This window comes from Amblyomma mixtum, chromosome 6, assembly GCF_055824585.1.
Source record: "Amblyomma mixtum isolate Tamu chromosome 6, ASM5582458v1, whole genome shotgun sequence".
Classification (NCBI taxonomy): Eukaryota; Metazoa; Arthropoda; class Arachnida; order Ixodida; family Ixodidae; genus Amblyomma; species Amblyomma mixtum.
The window spans coordinates 103,449,704-103,470,164 of record NC_143017.1 but is presented as its reverse complement, the minus strand read 5'-3'; the positions used below and the strand labels follow the sequence as shown (position 1 = coordinate 103,470,164).

Sequence of the window (20,461 nt, the reverse complement as noted above, 5' to 3'; positions counted from 1 at the left end):
CTGCAATCTTAAGATTCATTAATTAATTTATTAATTTATGGATTGGCTTGGATACACGGACTTTGGCGACGCGTCTCAACTTACGAACGGACGCTTAAGGGCTACGCTCTATAATTGCTAGAAGCAACCCTCTTATCTATCGTTTGTCAGAGTCTTTGCTTAGTCTACGTGTTTATGACAGCGAGTTGCATGTGAACCGCTGATTTCTATCGCAAAAGCGTGAATGGGCCCGTTCAGCGGAAACCCCGGTGTGGGTGGCCTGTCGACAAAAGCAGGTTGGCCACCAGCCAACTAGGTCACGTCAGCGCAACCTTCCCACAGCACTGTGCGCAAAATGTTCACCGTGGCAGGTGGCATTTTTTTGGTTTTGGTTTGGTTTTGGTGTGGTTTTGGTTTTGGTTTGGTTAGGTTTGATTTTGGTTTGGTTTTGGTTATGTTTTGGTTTGGTTTGGTTTTGGTTTGGTTTTGGTTTGGTTTTGGTTTGGTTTTGGTTTGGTTTTGGTTTGGTTTTGGTTTGGTTTTGGTTTGGTTTTGGTTTGGTTTTGGTTTGGTTTTGGTTTGGTTTTGGTTTGGTTTTGGTTTGGTTTTCGTTTGGTTTTTGGTTTTGGTTTTGGTTTGGTTTTGGTTTTGGTTTTGGTTTTGGTTTTGGTCTTGGTTTGGTCTTGGTTTGGTTTTGGTTTGGTTTTGGTTTGGTTTTGGTTTGGTTTTGGTTTGGTTTTGGTTTGGTTTTGGTTTTGGTTTTGGTTTGGTTTTGGTTTGGTTTGGTTTGGTTTGGTTTGGTTTGGTTTGGTTTGGTTTGGTTTGGTTTGGTTTTGGTTTGGTTTTGGTTTGGTTTTGGTTTGGTTTTGGTTTGGTTTTGGTTGGGTTTTGGTTGGGTTTTGGTTGGGTTTTGGTTGGGTTTTGGTTGGGTTTTGGTTGGGTTTTGGTTGGGTTTTGGTTTTGGTTTTGGTTTAACGTCCCAAAGCGACTCAGGCTATGAGGGACGCCGTAGTGAAGGGCTCAAGAAATTTCGACCACCTCGGGTGCTTTAACTTGCACTGACAACGCACAGTGCACGGGCCTATAGAATTTCACCTCCATCGAAATTCGGCCGCCGCGGCCAGGATCGAACCAGCGTCTTTCGGGCCAATAGCCGAGCGCCGTAACCACAGAGCCACCGCGGCGGGGCGCAGGTGGCATTTGAGTTAATGATTAGTTACGAGAGGTTGCTCGGAAAGAATAGCATGGGTCTCACAAGCCCGACCGGTGCCTTTGTTTGAAACAACCACCTGCCGCGGCAGTGGCGCATCCCTTAACCGCTGCGCCACTGCGCCAAAAGAGGTGCGAGGACTCCTTGCGGTTTATGATTGGAAAGTAGAGAATGACAAATTCCGCAGATATAGGCATGCCGGCAGAGCCTGGGTGACACAGAAGAAGCACTTGCGCAGGAGTTATCTATAAAGCTATCGAATTGTACTCTGAAGGGCAGGTTGAGCGTTATGTCATGATGATGAAAGAAAGGACTGTGTCTGTGTCTGCGAAGTGATACGCAAGGAGGACACCAGGCGGCTGAAGGGACCCATTAATGTCATCGCGCCATACTTTTAAGGTAGAGCTGATGTGTCTCTTCAGGATTTTTTGTTTGGTGAGTCGGAGATTTTCAGCATCTTAAGGCTGGGCTGTTCAGAACGGTGAGAACCAGGAGCTGCTTGTCAAAGCTCGTGTACCTAAATAGCGTTGGCAGCAGCGATAAGTGGGTATTGAAATGCAAAGCAGCAGGCTGAACTGTGAACTTGCACCTCTGCTTAGGCCGCAGAAAAAAAAAAGCTTTTACTAGCATGCCGCCGCTTTACTTTCTTCAAATTGTGTCGGGCGCCTCATGTTCTAATTTTTTTTTATGAAAGAATGCTCAACAGTTACTGCTAATAGCAATGTCAAGTCTACAAATAATATGCAGCACTCCAGTGTGTCATTTGAAAATGCAAGAAATGCCTTATAACCTTACTAAACTCGCTAGACTGTCCAGATTTAGGATGATGAAGGAGAAAGTATTGTATCTGTGCGCAATTTTCGTCTCTCGTAACCAAATGAAAACGAAAGGAAACTGGGAAAAATATAACCGCACGAGGATCATTGCACTATTATGAAAATTTCACACCATGAAGGGTTTTGTGGAGAATTGTGCTGTTTGGAGATAAGGACAAGTCGAATTTTATTTTGTAGCTTTAGGAAATCCTAAAGAGACAAGTACGGTGGAATCTCAAATAAAGCAGGACGCCAGTATCATCAAATAAGTGCAGAAAAGTGTTAACACCGCCAGCTTCCGTATTGCATAGCTTTGCGGTCTTCAAGGAGCTCTGGTGACTGGCATTCGAATCCACCACCGCTTCATCTTCGTGCTTGCCAAGGTAAAGGTAAATTGCCTGGAAACAATATAAGAGCCAATATAAGAGCCACCAGCAAGCAAAGGAAAGCGAAAACGGACAGCCACCAGGGCTTTGCACACGCGATTAGCAATACGAATATCCCCTGCAACTCTCACGCTGTCTGGTCTTTGGGATCGTAGCGGAGCCTGCAGGAATGAATACGTGACAGGGATTTTCTCTCCTGTTGTGAAGCATCTCACGTAACGTTCCCGCAGATCTGGCTTGCCGCTGCCTGCCGAGTCGGTGCGAATAAAGCCCACGCTGGAACGGGGAACAAACCAAGAAGGATGCGTTGCATGTAGCGGTGCGCTAGACGCCGTGCTCAACGCACGCCAGCCAGGCGAGAAGGAAAGCAGGGCGACGTGCCGACAGAATGGCCGTGGTAGCTGCACTCGTTGTTCCCTGCGACTGCGCGGAAAGGCGCAGTTGTTCTTCGTGCATTAGCGGCGCTCAGCTGCGCTTTGGGGAAATGCGGAGCGAAACGTGCCGGGCCCGCCTCTCCGTCTTTTTTTCTGTGTAATTCTTTTTTTGCTACGCGTTCCTCTGTCTCCAGCTCAACCGTGCAGGCTCTTTTGATCGGACGTGCAGGGCCGAGTATGCTTGAAAACTGAGGAGCGGAACTTTGCGAGTCATGCCTCTTCTTTCCCCAGTTCTGGTCGTAGAGAAGCAGGTAGAATATCTCAGGCTGCATTTTCCCTCTGCAATTCAATGGCATTTGAGCTCCTTTGCTTGGATCTTGGTCTCACTCCCCATGATGAAGAAAGAATGTTATTATTCGTTTTCTTACTTCTTTAGTTATGTCCGAAAGAAGACGTGCGCGGGCTAATGGTTTATGGCTTATGGGGGTTTCACGTCACACAGCGACTCAGACTGTGAGGGACACTGTAGTGAAGGGCTCTGGAAATATCGATCACCTAGAGTTATTTAACGTGGACTGGCATCGCACAGTACACGGGCCTCTAGAATTTGATTTATTTTTCTATTTAGAGAATATTATGTACCATTGGAGAGTAGGGCGAGCAGAAGAAGATGCTAAAAACTCAGAAAAAGCAAATATTGCGTGAAAACATATAATAAAAAGATAAAATTACCCGTCGTAGAACTGTGGCATGGTAGTGGTTTGATACGTGTCATAGGAATACAGGAATATGCTTACAAACGCACACAGAGTTAAATTGAAGTGCATTATATTCTACGACGATGTCAACAGGTCACCCTGACAGACAATATCCGTGTAGTTTGGATTTTGTGTATCATTGCTTTATATGTGAAGCAAAAACAAATATTCGTTTCGCACCACGTCTTAGGTTGTGCTATATCGTCCTTGGTTATTTGGTGTAAGTACATGGAAGCTGGAAAGGAGTCCGAAGTGGATAAATCACGTTCCTAAATATTTATTTAATAATTTATTTGAATTTTCTGCAGCGCCCTGACAGCATAATTGCAGAGGGGGGATACATACGTACATGTCAAACAAACAACATGGGCTGCCCAGTAAGTGATACATGACAATAAAGAAGAAAATAGAAAGAAAGTAGTGGCATCAACTGTTTGTACTCGTGTCAGGTTTACTGGTGGCACCAATGCAAAACACAGAAAAGGCGATAAAGTGGAAGTGAGCATTCACGCATGCCGCAGGCTCGACAACAGTGCTCGAAAAGCATTCTCAGACCGACATCCAACAAAAGCATGAGGTAGCTTGTTCCATTTATTGGTGGTATGCGGAAAGAAAGAGTGCTTGAAAGCGTCAGTACGACATTGCGTCTCGCGTATTTTTCATTCGTGATCGCGCCTTTTCGATGTAAAATAGGGTGGCAGCAAATATGTTTTAGGGTTTATGGCAGTTTTATTAAAATAAATGCGATAGAGTAATTCTAGTTTATTCTGTATCGGCGCTCCTTTAGGGAGTTCCACTTCATATACTGCTTACTGCTGCTACTACGAACATCAAAACTATACCTGTTAGTAACAAACCGCGCTGCACGATTTTGAACTCGCTCCAGAATAGCACAATGAATTCCGGCTTGAGGGTCCCATACAGAACAGGCATACTCCATGATTGACCTGATGTTAGTAAAATATAAAAGCTCCCTAGCCTTTAGAGGAGCATTCCTAAAATTCCTTTCTAAAACATTTACCACTCTGGACGCCTTTGTTGCTATGTATTCAAGCTGTTTTCTCCAGGTAGGGTCAGCCGAAAAGTATATACCAAAATATTTATAATCCGACACTTTCGATAAAAGCTTCTAATTTAAAACACACTTCGAGTCAGTAGGAGTGCGCCTGCGCGTAAAGAAAACGCAGTAGGATTTAGCCTCATTCAAAGCCATGCTCCATTTATCGCACCATTGTTGAATGTGGTCTAGGTTTTTTTTAAGGTAATCTATGTCACATGGCGCTTTAATCGAGTGATACATATCTTAGCGCTTCATTTTATGCTTGCGTTGGTTGTGTTGGAATTTCTTCAGGGATGTAAAGCTATGCTTGTGTCACATTTTCTATTAAAAATTTCAGCTATAAGGTATTTTTAATCTGTCTTTGTAATCTTTACAACACTGTTTCTATGGAAGCACTTTCTTCTCCAACATTGTGCATCTTGCCAGGGTTTCCTGTGCATAGAGAAAGCGCACATGTATGCATGTTACGCTTCTTCCTACGAACGTCTATGAAAATAGGAGTGACTTTTCAGTTTCTGTCGAGCGGAGTTGTGAGTGTGCCGCCGCATTCTTTCCCTGTTCGCTCGTTGCTTTCTGGGCCAGTGTGTTGCGGTGTCGCGGTTTGGCCGCAGTGGCTTGGCTGACGCGCAGCTTTCCCTTTGTGCCTCTGCGCAGCCATCCCGCAGCTGTACGCGGCCGTGGGCGGCAAGGTGTCTCTGCCGTGCAACACGAGCATTCCCGCGGGCGGCGACGGCGTGTCGCTGATACTGTGGTACCACGGCGACTACGGCATCCCCATATACAGCCTGGACGCCCGCGACCAGCCCCTGAGCAAGGCACGACACTTCCCGGGCCAGGATCTGGGTACGCGCGCGTACCTGGACGTGGCCTCCAAGCCGCCCACGCTCAACATCGACCCGGTGCTCGAGAGCGACGCTGGCGAGTACCGCTGCCGGGTCGACTACAGCAGGCAGCGAACGCAGCACAGGAACGTCAACCTCACGGTCATCGGTGCGTTGCTCGCTTCGCCACTGTCCCGTAGGGAATTAGTGCTAGCCTTCCATTACCAGTAATTGCGGAAATAAAGATTTTACTGCGCGAAAGCGTTACAACACAAGGGATACACATTCACGAAACTTTGAAGCGCAGACTGACAACTTTCGTGAACTGACAGCGCAGACGGACAAAGTGTCGTGAATGTGTCTCTCTTGTGCCCTAACCCTTTAGCGCAGTTAAATCTATTTCAGAAATGAACCAACTAGCCCGGCAAATCCTTTTGCAGCAATTGCAAATGCATCGCAAAGGCAAACAGACAGTGCGAAAAGGTTTTTTTTTTTTTTCATAAATGCATCACAACCCGCTGCATGCCTCATTGGCTTTGGCGGCCGGCTGCTGACCTGACGGTCATGACATCGAGCTTTGGTGACAGAGGCTGCATTGCAAACAAGACGAAATTAAAATGGTGCCGGTGTGCGGTTCCATGTCGACGAATGTTAAAGAAAACAAGGTGGTGGAAATCAATCGTGTGCCCTTTATTGCTGCGTCCCTCGTAGCCCTCGACAGCCCTCGACATACGACTGACCTGAAATTCATCTTAACGCCGATCTCTGGAGCCAGTCATTCGTTTATTTCTTTCAATATTTTGGGTGACACCACATGAAGACAATGACAATAGAGACGACTCGAACCAGTGAAATGGGAGAAAGGAGAAAAGAACTCCGGCTAGTAGTCTAGAGAGGTTTACTGGAAGCATACGTGTCCCCATTTTCTTTACCCCCCCCCCCCCCCCCCCCCCCCCCCCCCCCCACTTCCTTAAAGCGGGTGCGTTCACTCTTCATATACAGAGGAAGGCCTCCAACAAAAAAAAAACCGTTTGACCTGGTGTGATTGTTGTTTGCGTGGGGACGCTAACATTCCGAAGTCAAAATTAGGTTAATTGGGATGTTTTCATGTCGGACTCTGAACGAGAGCTCTCCTGTAGTAGGTAAACTAGAAGGGTTACGTTCATTTTTGAATGAATTCGCCATTTAAACGCCTTCAATTGCAGGTATATGAGCATGAAACTAAAGAGAGAAGAAACTAGAGCGAAATAATGTACTGGTGCTGGGGTAATATGCTTGGTTGAGAATCGCGTTTTAAAATGAGGATTGCCGCAGAGTGCATTTCCGATAATTAAGAATGTCTGAGCCGTCTTGCCCAAGACATATTACAGCGCTTTGTCATATGCAGTAGAGAGTGGTTATGAGAAGGTATCACAATTTACGAAGGACACTTGCGAACCAACCACGAGCAATGTTCACTTTACTAATGTGTGGAATAGATTGTGAGTAAGTGTGGTTATTGTAAACAATTATAATATATTGCATACAATATATCGAAGACATCATTCTATCCTGGGCAGGCGGCGGTGACGCCTGTCGGCAGAATATTGAATGCAGCAGAGAATAAACCTTCATTGCAGGAATGAAGCTAAGTAAACAAAAGATCGCTATTTCGATGGTTCGCCGTTATTAGAGCACTTTACAAGGCAGAAAAGCCTATTCATTAACTGATTTGCTTTTAGTAATAGTTACGATGAGGAGTTCTTTAATAGAACTCATATCACTGTACCGTTATTGATAATGCATGTCGCATTTGAAATAACTTTGAAGTAACGTTTAAATGCAATCATGAATTATTAATAGGCGTATAAACCTCGAGGCGCCAGCGTTGGAGAGTTCGCGGCTGGGAGAAAGAAGAATTTGTACGAAGCCCTTAGCAGTAAGCGTAACTCAATATGATTGGAACATCCATCCCCCCTCCCGCTTCTCGTCCCTCTTTACATTTGTAACCAAAAGCCTTCTGTTGTGTTTCCATCGCGACAGTTTTCAAGGCTGCGGTATTGAACATTCGGTACGCCGCGGACAAAAGCTATTGAATCCTACCCTTCACTGACGCTATTGGCACTGCGGGTAACCGGGTTAGAACCGCTTCCGCACAACCTGCGAATCAATTGGAAACGACGCATATCCAGCTTGACAAGCATACGCAGCTTGCTACAAAAGGTCCGTGAGGCTCAAACAAACTCTCGCATGAGAATGGGGGGGCCTTTCATTCTTCTTCCGAACCGGTCGCCGTGGCGTTCGAAAAATTCGCGCGGAAGGCAAATTCCTCTCCTGAATGGAGCTGCCGTCAAGGCGGTTGTGCTGTAATGGCTTGAATCGCCGAGTCGAGTGCACGCGGAAAGAAAGGAGGGGGGAGGGGGGGGGGGGGGGGGAAGAAGAAACGCCCGGCCTTTTGCCCTTGTCTGCTCCCATTCAACGCAGACTCAGCGCTCCTGTGCGGCCGTGTTTTTCTCTTCCTTCTCTGTTCTTTCTTTCCCGTGAGGAGAGAGATTATTCGAGTGGGCGTCTTCTGCACGTTTGCACCACTGCATAACGAACTGCGCGGATGCGGCGGCCGCGGGCTTTCAGGCCGTCGGTTCGCCTTTGGGGCGAAAGGGCGTGCCTCGTGCTGCGTCGGTTGTGACAGGCTAAGCGGCTGTCAACTCGCATGAGAGCCGGACAGCGTTTGCGGCGCTATCGACCGGTCGATTGAATTGCGGCGCGAGACGGAAAAGGACAGCCGGGCAGCGGACTCCTTGAACAATCCCCTCATGACCCCCCCCCCCCCCCCCGCCTCTTCCACAGCCCCGATCTGTCCTTTCGTCTTTGAGCTTGGTGCCCATATTACAGCGCCCACCCTCCCACTCAATTTTTTTTTTCTGGCTCTCCGGACTTCCCTCCGTCGCCTGCACCGACTGTGGTACTGGGAGGAAAAGAATGCGGAAGCTATTTTCGTCGACCAAATACCTCACCAACTGGAGCCAAATGTGCCAAATTGTGTGGGACTGCTTATAAATACAGCAGCTTTACAGCGCGGAGTTACAGGAGGCCAAGACCGGCGTAAAGAGGATGCAACGGGCATGCGATCGCAGTCACTTCGTCACTCGGCGCTGTGTTATTACTCTGTAAACCCACCTAGCCTTTATTGGTAGCAATTTAGTCTACCGAGTAGCACATCAGGAGTTATCAGGGCACCTCAGAATAGGAGTAGGTGAATTATTTCTTTACTACTGAGCGTTCGCGCCGTGCAGTATATCAGAAAAATGAAACTGTAATGAGTCAGAAATGCCTGCAGTGTAAATGGCGAATGTTCGTAGGGGACCGGACACGAAATTCGGAGGTCGTGGATTCGGGGCCCACCGGCCGCATGGGGTTGTTTTTTCTTCTGCTTTTATTAGTCTCGCAATGATGAAAAACTACAGATTAAAAAGAGACATCCCCTATGCTCTTTGGTTTCGGTCACTGTTGGCTTCCATCGTGTATGACGTAAGAGAGCACTTTTCCCTTCACTTGTATGCTTAATAGGTCAACGAGGGCCTTAAATATGGCAGCCTTGATCCATAGGTGCCATAAGAAGGTTCTAGTGCAACTTGCACCCTCCCAGTTGAACGATTTTCCTGCGTGGCACTGGCGGTAATACAGGACGTACTACGTCCGCCGTTATGGACGAGAGTGGCGCTGGTGAGCACTCTCAAGGTTCGTTTATATTCCACATAAATACCCCCGAAAGCAGAAGATTGGATAGCCATCACCGTAGCTCAGTTGTTGGAGCATCGGATGCGAAATTCGGAGATCCTGGTTTCTGATCCCACCGGCGGCCTCCGATTGTTTTTTATTCTTCATTTATTAATCTACATTTCATGAAAACAACAAATTAAATAAAATAGGCATTCCCTATGCTCCTTGGTTACGGTGGCTGTTCGCTTCCGTCACGTATCCCATAACGAGCACCTCTTTCTATTCTTTTGTCTGCTGAATTTGTCGTAATGTTATATATGAGCCAAGCACAAAAAATTCCCGCTCGAGGATTTGAATCGGTTAAGGACAAAACTCTGCTCGATGCCCCGGTAGGAGCTTCTTTTTTTTCATGAATTACCAAAAATGCTTACCATTTAATACGTGATCCTTAGGTCTATCTTCTCAGGCATATTTTGAGTTTTCATTCTCTGCTTCTCACGCTGATTCGGAAACGCAGCATCAGTAAAAAAAGTATTCGTGGAGTTATTTTGTTCAGTGAACCTGTTTCACCTCTCCGGTCTGCTTCCTTTCTTCTAGTTTATTTTTCGTGCAGCGCTGTCATTTTTTTGAAGCGTGTGGCATTTCCGGGCACCAGAATGATGTTTCACTAAGGGCCGAGTCTGAATCTATTAGATTGCCCAGAAAGGAGCCACGTCTTACGTTTTAATGAATACGGTGCGCGGAGTACTTATTTATTTTTATATATACTATTGGTGCTATCAGAGCTGACGGTATCAGTTCTACGTGGTTAAGAAAGGCCTACGTGGTAAAGAAAGTCTGCAATAGTGTAGCCAATGATTTTGCATTATTCATATTGTAGGACAGGTATCTTGCAAAATAATGGACATATGTTTTGATATAGGCAGTCACCTTTATAAAAATCCCGAGCTTATCTAAAGCCAGCCGGCCTTAAGGATCTACGTTCCTCATGACGCTGTATTCTTCAGTTTGTTTTGCCTATGTATACATATTTTGATGCAATTTCATTATTTCATCTTGTGCAGAATACAAGCATGTGCCTTTTGAATACATCTCTTTTCGTAGTGTAAGGTTACAGCGCATAAACTGGCTCCAGTGGAATGCCCAGTATTTCCTTATAATAAGCGTATCCTAATTGGTGTGTGATGTGTTATCAACGCGGCCGACGTGATTGTTGGCCTCACGTAGCGTATGGCATGCTGCTGCGTTAAGAGTGCAGAGATTATAAGATGTTCTTCCAAAACCCTGAGCCGGCTCCACAAACTATTCAGCACATAATTTGGTTCAGGATTGGTCGGTGCGTTGGCACCTGCGACTGGTTAGAATGCAATTGCCAGCTATTAGCGAACTTAACTCAAGCATGAACCACTTTCGAAACAAACATTGGAGCTTCACTACCGCGTTCCTCTATAAGTATTTATGTTAATTTAAATAAAAGCTTATGGGTGCCTCACTCTTGTGTAATGGGGGTTCAGGAGTTATGCTGTTACAATAAATTTAAGAATATATGCGAGCTTAACAAGAGCAGAGGCACCGTCAATCCAACAGGCAATTTGTCTCGGCCATCCGAAGGAAGTTGTCGTTTCCCAAAAACAAAAACTGAATGACTGATATTAAAAAGCCGTAAGGCATTACACCAGGGTGTGCAGCCAAAATAATGCACCAAAGTACACGAGTCGCATAGACAGTCTGTGCGAAGGTCGCTGCCGCCGAGACAAAATGTCGCCCGCTCGGACGAATATGGTGGGCATGGTCGTCGTTGAGCCTCGGGGACTATAATGGAACAGCCATTTACACGATGATAGTGTAGCACGCAGTTCCCTAATCCGATTACTCTCCGGTCGTGGCGTGCTCGAAGAGCTAACGCCTCTTCGGCTGCACTTGTTCCTGATCTCTTTTCCCCCCCATCCGTCTCTTTTTTTCCCCGTCCCCTTGGCACAGTTCCCCCCAAGGATGCCATTATACGGGACGAGTCCGGCAAGCCTTTACACGGAGTTATCGGCCCCTACGACGAAGGGGCTCATCTGGTCCTCATCTGCGACGCTGACGGAGGTGAGTGCATCCCGCTTCGGGTCGTCCTCCTCCTTACCCCCTGGTCGTCTCTCTTGCGCCTTTCTCGCTACCGTCGCATTTGAGGGCCATAGTTTGCCGCTTTTCTTGGCCCGATAGCGTTCGCGTGCTTCCTTTTGTTACGTGCTTGTTGTTCCTACGTCTACAAAGGGGTGCTATTTGTAGGAAGGTCCGAAATGGTTTCCGTCGCATTTTAAAGCAAGAAAAAATAGGTATTTGCTCAGGAAATGGCGACCATAGCCGAACTCAGAAGTGACTAGACGATGTTCCCATTTACAGTTAATGGATCGCTTTTTTTCTCATCATTGGAAGCTACCAGAAAATATTTGGCCTAAGCGGAAAGTGAAAAAACATAAACAACAAACGAACAATGCATAACGAAGTTTAACTTATATAAAAGGAATGTATTAACACCATGTAAAAAGTGTAAAAGTTTATTCCCAACAGTGTTCACCACGTCACCACAGAAGAATTGCGGTCGCCTTTTATACTGGATCGCAGCACAGATATAAATGTTTCTTTTAATGGGAATGACGCTGAAGTAGTAAAATGTGAAATTACGCAAGATTACTGCTGTTTTTTTTTATTGCAGTAGGAGGCGCGAGCTGACGATTTTGAAAAGCGATGATGATCACAATATTGCGACGACAATTTATTGCTACAAGAGCTGTGACACGTAAGCTGGATCTTGGAGTACCAACTATATTGGAGTACAAATTAGAACTCATGAGTAGCCTTATCATCGCAACCAAATTATTTTGTTCGCGACGCTCGGTGAAACTTTCCCTATGTTAATCTGTGTGCGCACTTCTGGTAGTATGCAATCGTGGCTTTCCGGCACTGTTTGGCAAAGGTGCTCTAAGGTGCGGTGCAAAGTAATGTCTGTCTAGGAATGTGCACGGTAATACGGATGGAAGAAAGTCACGAGGCTTAGCATGATGTGTTCGTCGTGCTTTCCAGTAAACATAGCGGTTAAGAACTACAATGGAAGCAGAATAACGGGAGATCAATGATGCATTAGAAAGCGCACAAAGGAATAATCTAACGAAATAAAGTAAAATCTCAAATTAGCCACGGTCGCGAAATTCTTAAGAAGAAAGTCTACACTTCGTTGCATTATAATCTAAGGAAAAATTGATAACTCCTGGGAACAGTGGGGATGATATTGATGAGACGGCCTCGTCTTGCTTCGGCAAAGTAGAGAAATAACGCAGGGGAAAAGTAAGGCATAATTAGTAGAATGGTGGTGTGAGGTTGGGCTGAGTTCAGTTACGTTACAAGCTGGTCGAAAGCAGCTGAGCAAAATTCCCACGAAGGTCTTCCGACAAAGAAGTCTAGACGTAGCCCAAGAGTAGCATAATGCACAGACATAGTGGAGCTTAGCTTGAGTGCACTGTCAGTGGAACCTAGCTGTTCGCGAACGCTAATTGCGCTGACTACGGGAAATTCAGTGAGGTCAAGGTTTCAGCGAAGTTAATTACAATATCCTTCGAAATCACCTGCAAGGCCTGAGATTTAATTATACAAGAAAAGCGTACACTGTACAATTGCTTGTCGTTTGGATCAGAAACCACACAAGCTGCTTGCTGGGCCGAATATGTTATGCCTACGAGAAAAATTAAGTTTTTGCCTGTGAAAGGGGCTCACCTCTAATTTGGCGGCTGCCTTCTGCTGGTTACTGTCGGAGTAGAGTGTCAGTGTTTAATATGGCCTCAAGCGTAACGGCGAAATTGTTTTCTTTTGTCTTGAGGACATTTTTCTTCACTTTTGTTCTGTAACTGTTATGCTCATGAGCATAACGATTAGCCCCAGTTTGCGCAACAAGATATTCGTCGCATGTACAATAACCACAAATTTTCAGCGGCTGTGGAGAACCAAATTTTAAAGCCATTTGCAGCGAGCAGCGTGAGCGTCAATTCATAATTGTTCATACCTGTATTCTTTAAGAAAGCTAGAATTACAGAGAGCTCCTTCGACTGGCCTAAAGCGTGAAGATTTTAGTGCAGCCTGACATCTCTATTTACTGGAAATGACTCATCGGACAATAGCAGCGGTGGCCTAATCTTTTTAGCAACCGCCTAGCTTGTGACAGGTGCGGATTTCGATCCCTAGTGCCACCATGTACCCAGCGGTGATAGAATGGGGACATGTGTATGGCGCTCTGCTTATTTTGGGTGAAATTCCTGGGAAATGCGTCTCTGGCCACCGCCTTGACTAGACGAAAAACATCTTGCGCTATGGCGCATTTTGGCCACAGATGCCCTTGCGCCATGAAATTTCGCCTCCATCACCGTCAAAATCATTCTCGACTCACTGAACAAGTCCTGTGAGCGCACTTGGAAGTGCCATGTTCAGTTTGTTTATCTTTTGTCTCTCATTCTGGCTACATTTTAAGGAAAGAAAGAGCCGAAGTGTGTAAGGAAGATCACAATCTAGCTCACCAAGCTAACATAATCAGATCGTCTTAGTTTTTGCGTACGCAGGAAACCGCATTGGTGTCCTGACGGCGTAGCTGAACGGCGAAGGTGTAATGCTCGAAAAAAGAAGCGGGAGGTGTAGCATCGCTAAGCACGAAATATGTTTCGAAAGTACAGCTTTTTGCAGGTGGACACCACGGCCACGTACCTCAAAAAAGCGATTGAGGTGTCCACTGACCCAGGGAGCCAGCTATGCGCGTCTTCAACTTTTGCGTCGTCAGTGCCAACTTTCCCAATGTACGCCGGCGACCTATGCTCCAGCGCCGCGTTTCTGCAGCAGTGTTGTTAACGACAACGCGTATTTTTCTACCGCCGTGTTTCTGCCACAACGTTGTCTAGGCCAACGCATGCAGCGCACATCCTTCTGTCACTGCCGACACATGGCTCAAAGCGCAAATATTAGTTAGTTTAATGAGAGTATTAGTTGATGAAGAGGACGATGTGCAAGCTTCACATAAACAAGTGAGCCGGTTTGACCTCGTCAAGCAGTGCTTTCGCAGTAAAATGCTTAGCTTTGATTCCATGTGCTTCTGAAAGGCCTTGAGAACAACAAGAAAAAGATTCTCACTTTCCACCTTGTCCAAAACAGAAAACTGAAAGCAATAGGTTTGTCGCTGCTACCAAGAAGTCTACAACAGCGTCCTCTTAAAGGTTTAGCTGGATCACATGACTACATGTAGTGCATTCTTTGGAGTTCCACTGCCCGGCCAATCTGAATAACGATGATAATTCCAAATGCTGGCGAACGCAGGAGCTGCCAGTAACAACATGCTACGCTGACGGCACTAGTAGCTTCCTTAGCAAAAAGGCGCGTTTGGTGTTGTCTTTCTTATGCGTCTCGCCCAATTCGCGGTGTTTTCCACTACTAGATAGTGCCCTCGTACAGCTGATACTCTATAAAAAGAAACGCCTCTCTTCCTCACACAATCATCAATTACTGCTGGAAATTGTTTAACTGGCGTCCCAATTCTTTTTTTACGTTCAAGTTTCTACACGATGGGAGAGTCGGAGGAGACGAGGAAAGAGAAAGAACGATGGGAAACAAAAGAATCCATCGCCCGAAATAGGGCTGCCGGCTAGCTTCTGCCTCTATCCAGCCCGCGTGCCGCCTTCCCGAGACCGTTGGTCCCGTCAGCGAACCGGCGAGCTCTGGGAAGCTCAGCGAGGCGGAGGGGGTGCCAGGCTGCACTCATTGCGCACTTAGAAAGAAAGGCGCTTCTAATTTCTGATTCGTGCGCGGCGTGGCAAAGCCCGTACGCGCGCGCTACAACCCGGAGGCGGCCGATAGACGCGCGGTTCCGAGAGTGGCACACATCCGAGCGGTACGGGTATACTGGCGGCGCCGAACGTGAGCGCCATGGAAACCGAGACGCTAACCGCCTTGCGCCGTGCCGTTACGGCTCCTTCATCACCCGCCAGAGAGAACGTACGGCGAGGAGAGGACGGCCGCTCGGAGGCCCTCCGCAGACCAATCTAGGATGGCTGCGGGCGTCTGCGGGGGCCAGAAGTGGTCGCTCACCCCTTTCCCTCTTGTTCGTTCGCTCGTAGAAAACCGTGCTTCTCGGCTGAAGGGAGACTGAAAAGCAGGCAGCGAGCGTACTAATGCAAACAGCAACAAAAATCCCGCTCAGTACGCTTCTTTTCCCCTTATGGTCATTGTTGTGGCCGCCGCCCTGGCTAGTATTCCCTGTCGGTAGGCAATCTTCCAGACGCTGTTCCCTCTTCTCTCGCCTTCTTCGGAAGCTGAGATGACCGCGCGCCACAGCCCTGTGCCGGTCGAGGAGCGGGCCGCTGTTTACAAATGGAGCCGTGTTCCAGAAGCGTGACTTAGGGAGAGGGTGCCGTCATGGCGCGCGTGGAATACCGAAACACGCCTTGATTGCACGAGCGCTCTCTGCTAACTCGCCTCCCCCTCGACCTCTCCGACTCTCTCGCTGCGTCTTCTGCCCATCGGCACTTTTTCGTCGACCTCCTGGCGGCGCGCTAACTACGCGAGCTTCTTACCCCGCCAGCCGTCTTCTCTCACCAACGTTGCGCCCACGAGAGGACGCAATGTCTGCGACACACTTTCGGAGGCCTCGGCCGGCCCGTCATTAAACTGAGCGTCGCCGTGGCTCTGCGAAACGACGAGTGGCCCTGGAGTGGACATGTCGCGTCCGCATGCTCCCAGCCGCTTTTCCCAGTGTTCTCCCCCCTACGTCAGCCCTCACTGCGTTGGGTCCGTGTCTCTTTTCGAGCTTTCATCCCCCTCCGTGGCGCCTCCATCGAGCCTGGGCTCCGGTTCTAAAGCAGCTGCAGCGCACAGGCCGGTTTGCAGGCGGTTCCAGGAAGCTCCCTCTTGCGAGGACTGCTCGAGGCTCAGGGGCACGCCGCGCACGTTCCCCGCGCGCGCTTCCCTTAATGAGAGTGCTGGGGCCTGCGAGGCCTGGACACCACGAAACCCGCTCGCGTAGGAAGACGATCTTGTACATTGCGCCCTCTAAGGTCTTCTCAGGGGCGTTTAGAAGCATAAAAAGTACGAAGAACACAGTGCGTGGGCGCTGAGCGCCGCAGCTACGGCCCGTGTGGAAAATATAGCTCTCCGCTGGCAATTATGTTCGCGCCATAAAGCCTGAATAGCTGCGGCTATCTTTACTTAAAAAAGCAGTTACAAAGGGCGCCGACAATGGAGATTTGGGTGCTGGAGTGCCTTTTTGAACCAGCATTGTTACGCGTGGATGGAGAATGTGCAGGGCTAGAATGGTCGGCGTATTTAACAGTTAAGGCTCCTTAGATTTTCAAATGTGCATCGTACTCATAAACCGCATGGGAAATTTTCTTGCGGTAGTGCAATTTTCATGCTCCCATCGCAGCGGCAGTATTTTGCGGTTTGCAAAATTTTTTTCAAGAACTATGAGGTCTGAAAAGAATGCATTAAAATTTAAATACAAGGTGTCATATTGACTTATTGCTTAATGTAATTGAAGAGAGATCAGCGCGAGAAAACAGCATTGCGGCAAATCGTAGTCGACTACTTTAAGGATTACGGCTGGGCGCAAGTATGTCGCAGGTGGTTAGCTTATGATTATTGGCAACTAGTTTGTTCGCCTTTTCAGCCTGTGGGAAATGTAAAACTATTAAAAGGATGAAAAATAAACTGTCTCGTATGATTGCATAACCTGTAAAAAACTCTGTAATACGTACCATGCATACAATACTTCCGCAGTTCTGCGGAAAAAAGCATGGCTGCTATTGTCGAGAAAAGATTTTAGAGCGTCTTAAGCCAAAATTGATATTCAAGCGGCGGCAGTATGAAAGAGTCTCTCCGCTTTAACAGCGTTATCATAGGCGGTTTAGCGAAAACCTTTCGTGTTCCACTGCTAGCGACAGCTTCATTTGCGCATGCCTTAGACAACTCGGCCATCGCATTATGTAGGCATAGAGCGAGACGTGGTCCGGATTGCCACCGATATTCTAGGTGCCTAGATTAAGACGGCCACTAAAGGTGTTTTCCTCCTCCTCTGCTAAAAAGCAAAAAAAAACTACCTCTTTGGGCGCACGTGAAAAGATCCGCGTGAAAGGAACATAGGGGCGCTTGGCAGCTATTACCACTTCTCATGCCAAAAGATTGCGAAAATCCTGGCCATTTTTGCATAGAAAGAATTGTGCGGATGGTTGAATCGCCTTAAGAGTGGAATGTGACAGCATTAGAATCGCTGGTGTGGAAGTACTTTGGAGCGAGTCTGTACTCCCCGTGGCTGTAGAGACAATAGTAGTAGGTTGTGGATCTATGCCAGCCGCAGCTGTGCGACGTACGTCCAAGCTCAACAGCGAGCAGCTGCAAACTGACAAGGGCGTCTCCTAGAACATGTTACAAATTGAATGTCTCGCCCTTTACCGGTTGTGCGCTTCCCCTTTGTTTTTGTAGTTCTGAATCTTGGTGCTGTGGTCACATGACCTTAGTACGTCATCGCCATCTCGATCAATCAGTGGCTGTTGTGGTTAATGCACGGCGCGAAATGAGATCATATGAAGTCTAATTCTGTCGCAATGGAATTAATCGTTGTCGAACACACCAGTTTGCTGAAGTGATCACCATTTTCACGCCGTGAAGAAATCGGGGGTTGAAAAGATAAAAAAAAATTCGGGATGATCAGACATCTCAGACGACATTTCTATGAATGCCCTTGAATTGACCCTTGATGTTTACTTTGACTCTTTTACTCTTAGCTAAGGTTCCATACACGCGATAGAAGGTATGTGGAGGGAAAAAGTTGGCTGGGGTGAGTCGAGGGTTTCAGTGGTTGGGTTGGCTGGGGTGCCTCTGGAGGGCAGCTAGCTTTTGAAGCGATAGCTTCATTCTGCTAGGTAAAGCTGGGTATCGCCGTGTGTGCAACATGACACCCCCTGCCAGGGTCTTGTGGCGTCCAAAGAGCAACCTAGGAGGAAGGAAGGCCACCTAGGTCACGTGAACTTGCGGCGTCGTCACAACCTGCTCTCCGAATAGTGAGCAAACTGCCCGCCATGAAATGTGTTAGTCTAATTAATGATTGGTCGTTCGGGAAGATCAACCTGGGCCGCACAAGGCCCACCATAGAAGCACCTTCCATCGCAGGGCAGTGGCGCAGCGCTTAACCGCTGCACTGGGCCAGGAGTGGTATGAGGACTCCCGGGGATCTATGAATGTAGAGAATGACTAATTCTGCATATATGGGAACTAACCCACTTCTCTATCGCGTCATATTCTAAAGGCGGAGCTTAAGTGTCCACTCTTTTTCTCCCTGCGTCTTGGAATTTGATTTCTTTGTTACGCTGATGCCTGGGCTTCTATTGAGTGAAGGTGGGTTATTTGGTGGCATGAGGCCCCCCCCCTACAGGGCATAGTTAAGCGGGTGGGTGATTAATGACACCTGTGCAGGTTGAAGGTGAGGGTTGGTGGAGTCGTCGGGTGGATCATGAATGGCGTTTGAGGGTGGGTTTTGGTGAGGTGGCAGACGGGTGGTTCTTTTATGGGGCGGAGGTTTCACTCTCCGAGGCTACAGACTGTCGCCGGAGTTTTTGCATTATGAAATATGCACTGCTTTCGCAACAAAACAAGCAGCTAATCCACCATCTCCATTCATGCCGTCTGTGCCTCCTCAGTGAACCAATGCAGCATTGTGCCGACCAGGCAGTGTACAAAGCGAACAGAGGCTGAATTCGCAAAGCTCAACAACAGATCGTTCCTGACAAGGACGTCGGCAGCGGCCTATAGCTAACAGGTCATACGTTGAACAACGTGCACTGATGTGCAGGATTGTCTGACAGGATAGTGAAACAGCGCTGTGTTACGTCTTTTCTCTCTACTTGGGCCGTCACGCTTTTCTCACCGTAGCCTGACGTGCAAAACGCTTTGAGAATAACTCCTCTGATTAGCTGGCACCTTTGCTTGTGTACAAAGTAGAGCGCAGTTTTATTTAGGCTGAACCCATAAAAGCCCCCTGAATTTTCGAAGCGCACCGTCATCACCTTCGCGATAATTAAAAGCCTTGCGTTAATAACGTCGGACTGTAACTTTATGTGAGGTCGTTGGTGGTTAGTGCTACACTGGAAAGAGAAAAGAGTAAGAATGGAGTAAGCTGTCTTCTAGTGCACTGTCTTTTATAAAACAGAGTACACTATTCGTATTCGTATTTAGGGTGTAAACGTGACTGGTGAGAAAACCTTTGAGCGCTTTCCGTACGTCGGTCTCTTTGTTTCCTTTCTATCGTGTGCTATCGCCGATGATGGGGGTCCTCCGGACTAATGATCGATGCTATTACTGCGTCCGTATTGATTCGCGCGTGCTCCGCGGTCGGCCACACACGGCTCCCAGCGTAGCGACAGAGAGCAGATGCTTCTCGACGGCCGCCATCACCGGCATCGCGGAGGCATGCCTCTTTCTTCGCTTGTTCCCATCTCCGAGTTTCATTATTTCCTTATTGGACGGCCCCTCGCCTGCTCGAGAACGAGCGTCGACGCAAGACACATCAGCCAAGGACGCGCCCAGCCTGCGGGTAACTGGAGCCAGACAGCCGCCCGCAGGTCTGAATAGGAGAGCCCGCTGAAACGATATGCTTCTCGAGGACGCCCGAAGTGCCGGAGGAGTCTGCAGGAAAAATGAGACATAAAATGCCCCGGAAGGCACGGTCGACACAATGCGCCTCGAGAGGCTGGCGCACAATGCTGGCCGAATCCAACAGACAAGAAATGGCTCTAGATTAAGACGAGGAAGAGACGGCAGTTGGAAAAACAGTCGGACGATGCGTTAGGCTTCTGAGATATCGTCTTGGTTATGCGCAGCTTCGATATCCGAGGCAGCAGAGGAGAACAGTATTAGGCCAGGACGTTAGGCGGAAAGCGGCCAAGAGAAGAAAGTTCGTTGCTTTTAGCATGCGCGAAAGCAGTCGTGCAGGCATTTGCCAGCAGTTCCGCGACCGTCGCGACGTGTGTTTGATAAACGGATGCTCCTCTTTTCAAAGACGGTTTATTTCTCTGCCTTCCAGGAAGCCATAGCCTAAGTTTTTGTTCTTCTTATAGTTTTTCTGTATTTGGTTAATGATTTATTCCTCTCTGTTATACGATTAGTCATTGGTGAACAGAAAGAACTAGCCTAGTGACGCTACAGAAAGGAAATCTTATTTTATAAGATAAGTCACGTTAGAATAAAAGCAAAAAACAACAATGGTCAAATTTCCTCAGAAGAAGATTTCTGTCGTCGTCTAGATACTTTAAGATTAATTGCTGTTGCCTCCCAGTTCTTCTTTCGTATTCAG

General features: G+C 47.5%; 1 protein-coding gene across 8 annotated transcripts in view; it reads left to right on the top strand.

The window, feature by feature from the left end:
* The window catches only part of LOC149339884 (protein turtle homolog B-like), an 843,694-nt gene that overhangs the window by 786,515 nt on the left and 36,718 nt on the right, over nt 1-20,461 (top strand). For all 8 annotated transcript variants that reach the window (XM_089548569.1, XM_089548570.1, XM_089548568.1 and 5 more), the window contains 2 exons: nt 5,237-5,572; nt 11,083-11,193. In XM_089548569.1, the coding sequence (XP_089404695.1) occupies nt 5,237-5,572; nt 11,083-11,193 (447 nt within the window). The remainder of the gene's footprint in view (nt 1-5,236; nt 5,573-11,082; nt 11,194-20,461) is intronic.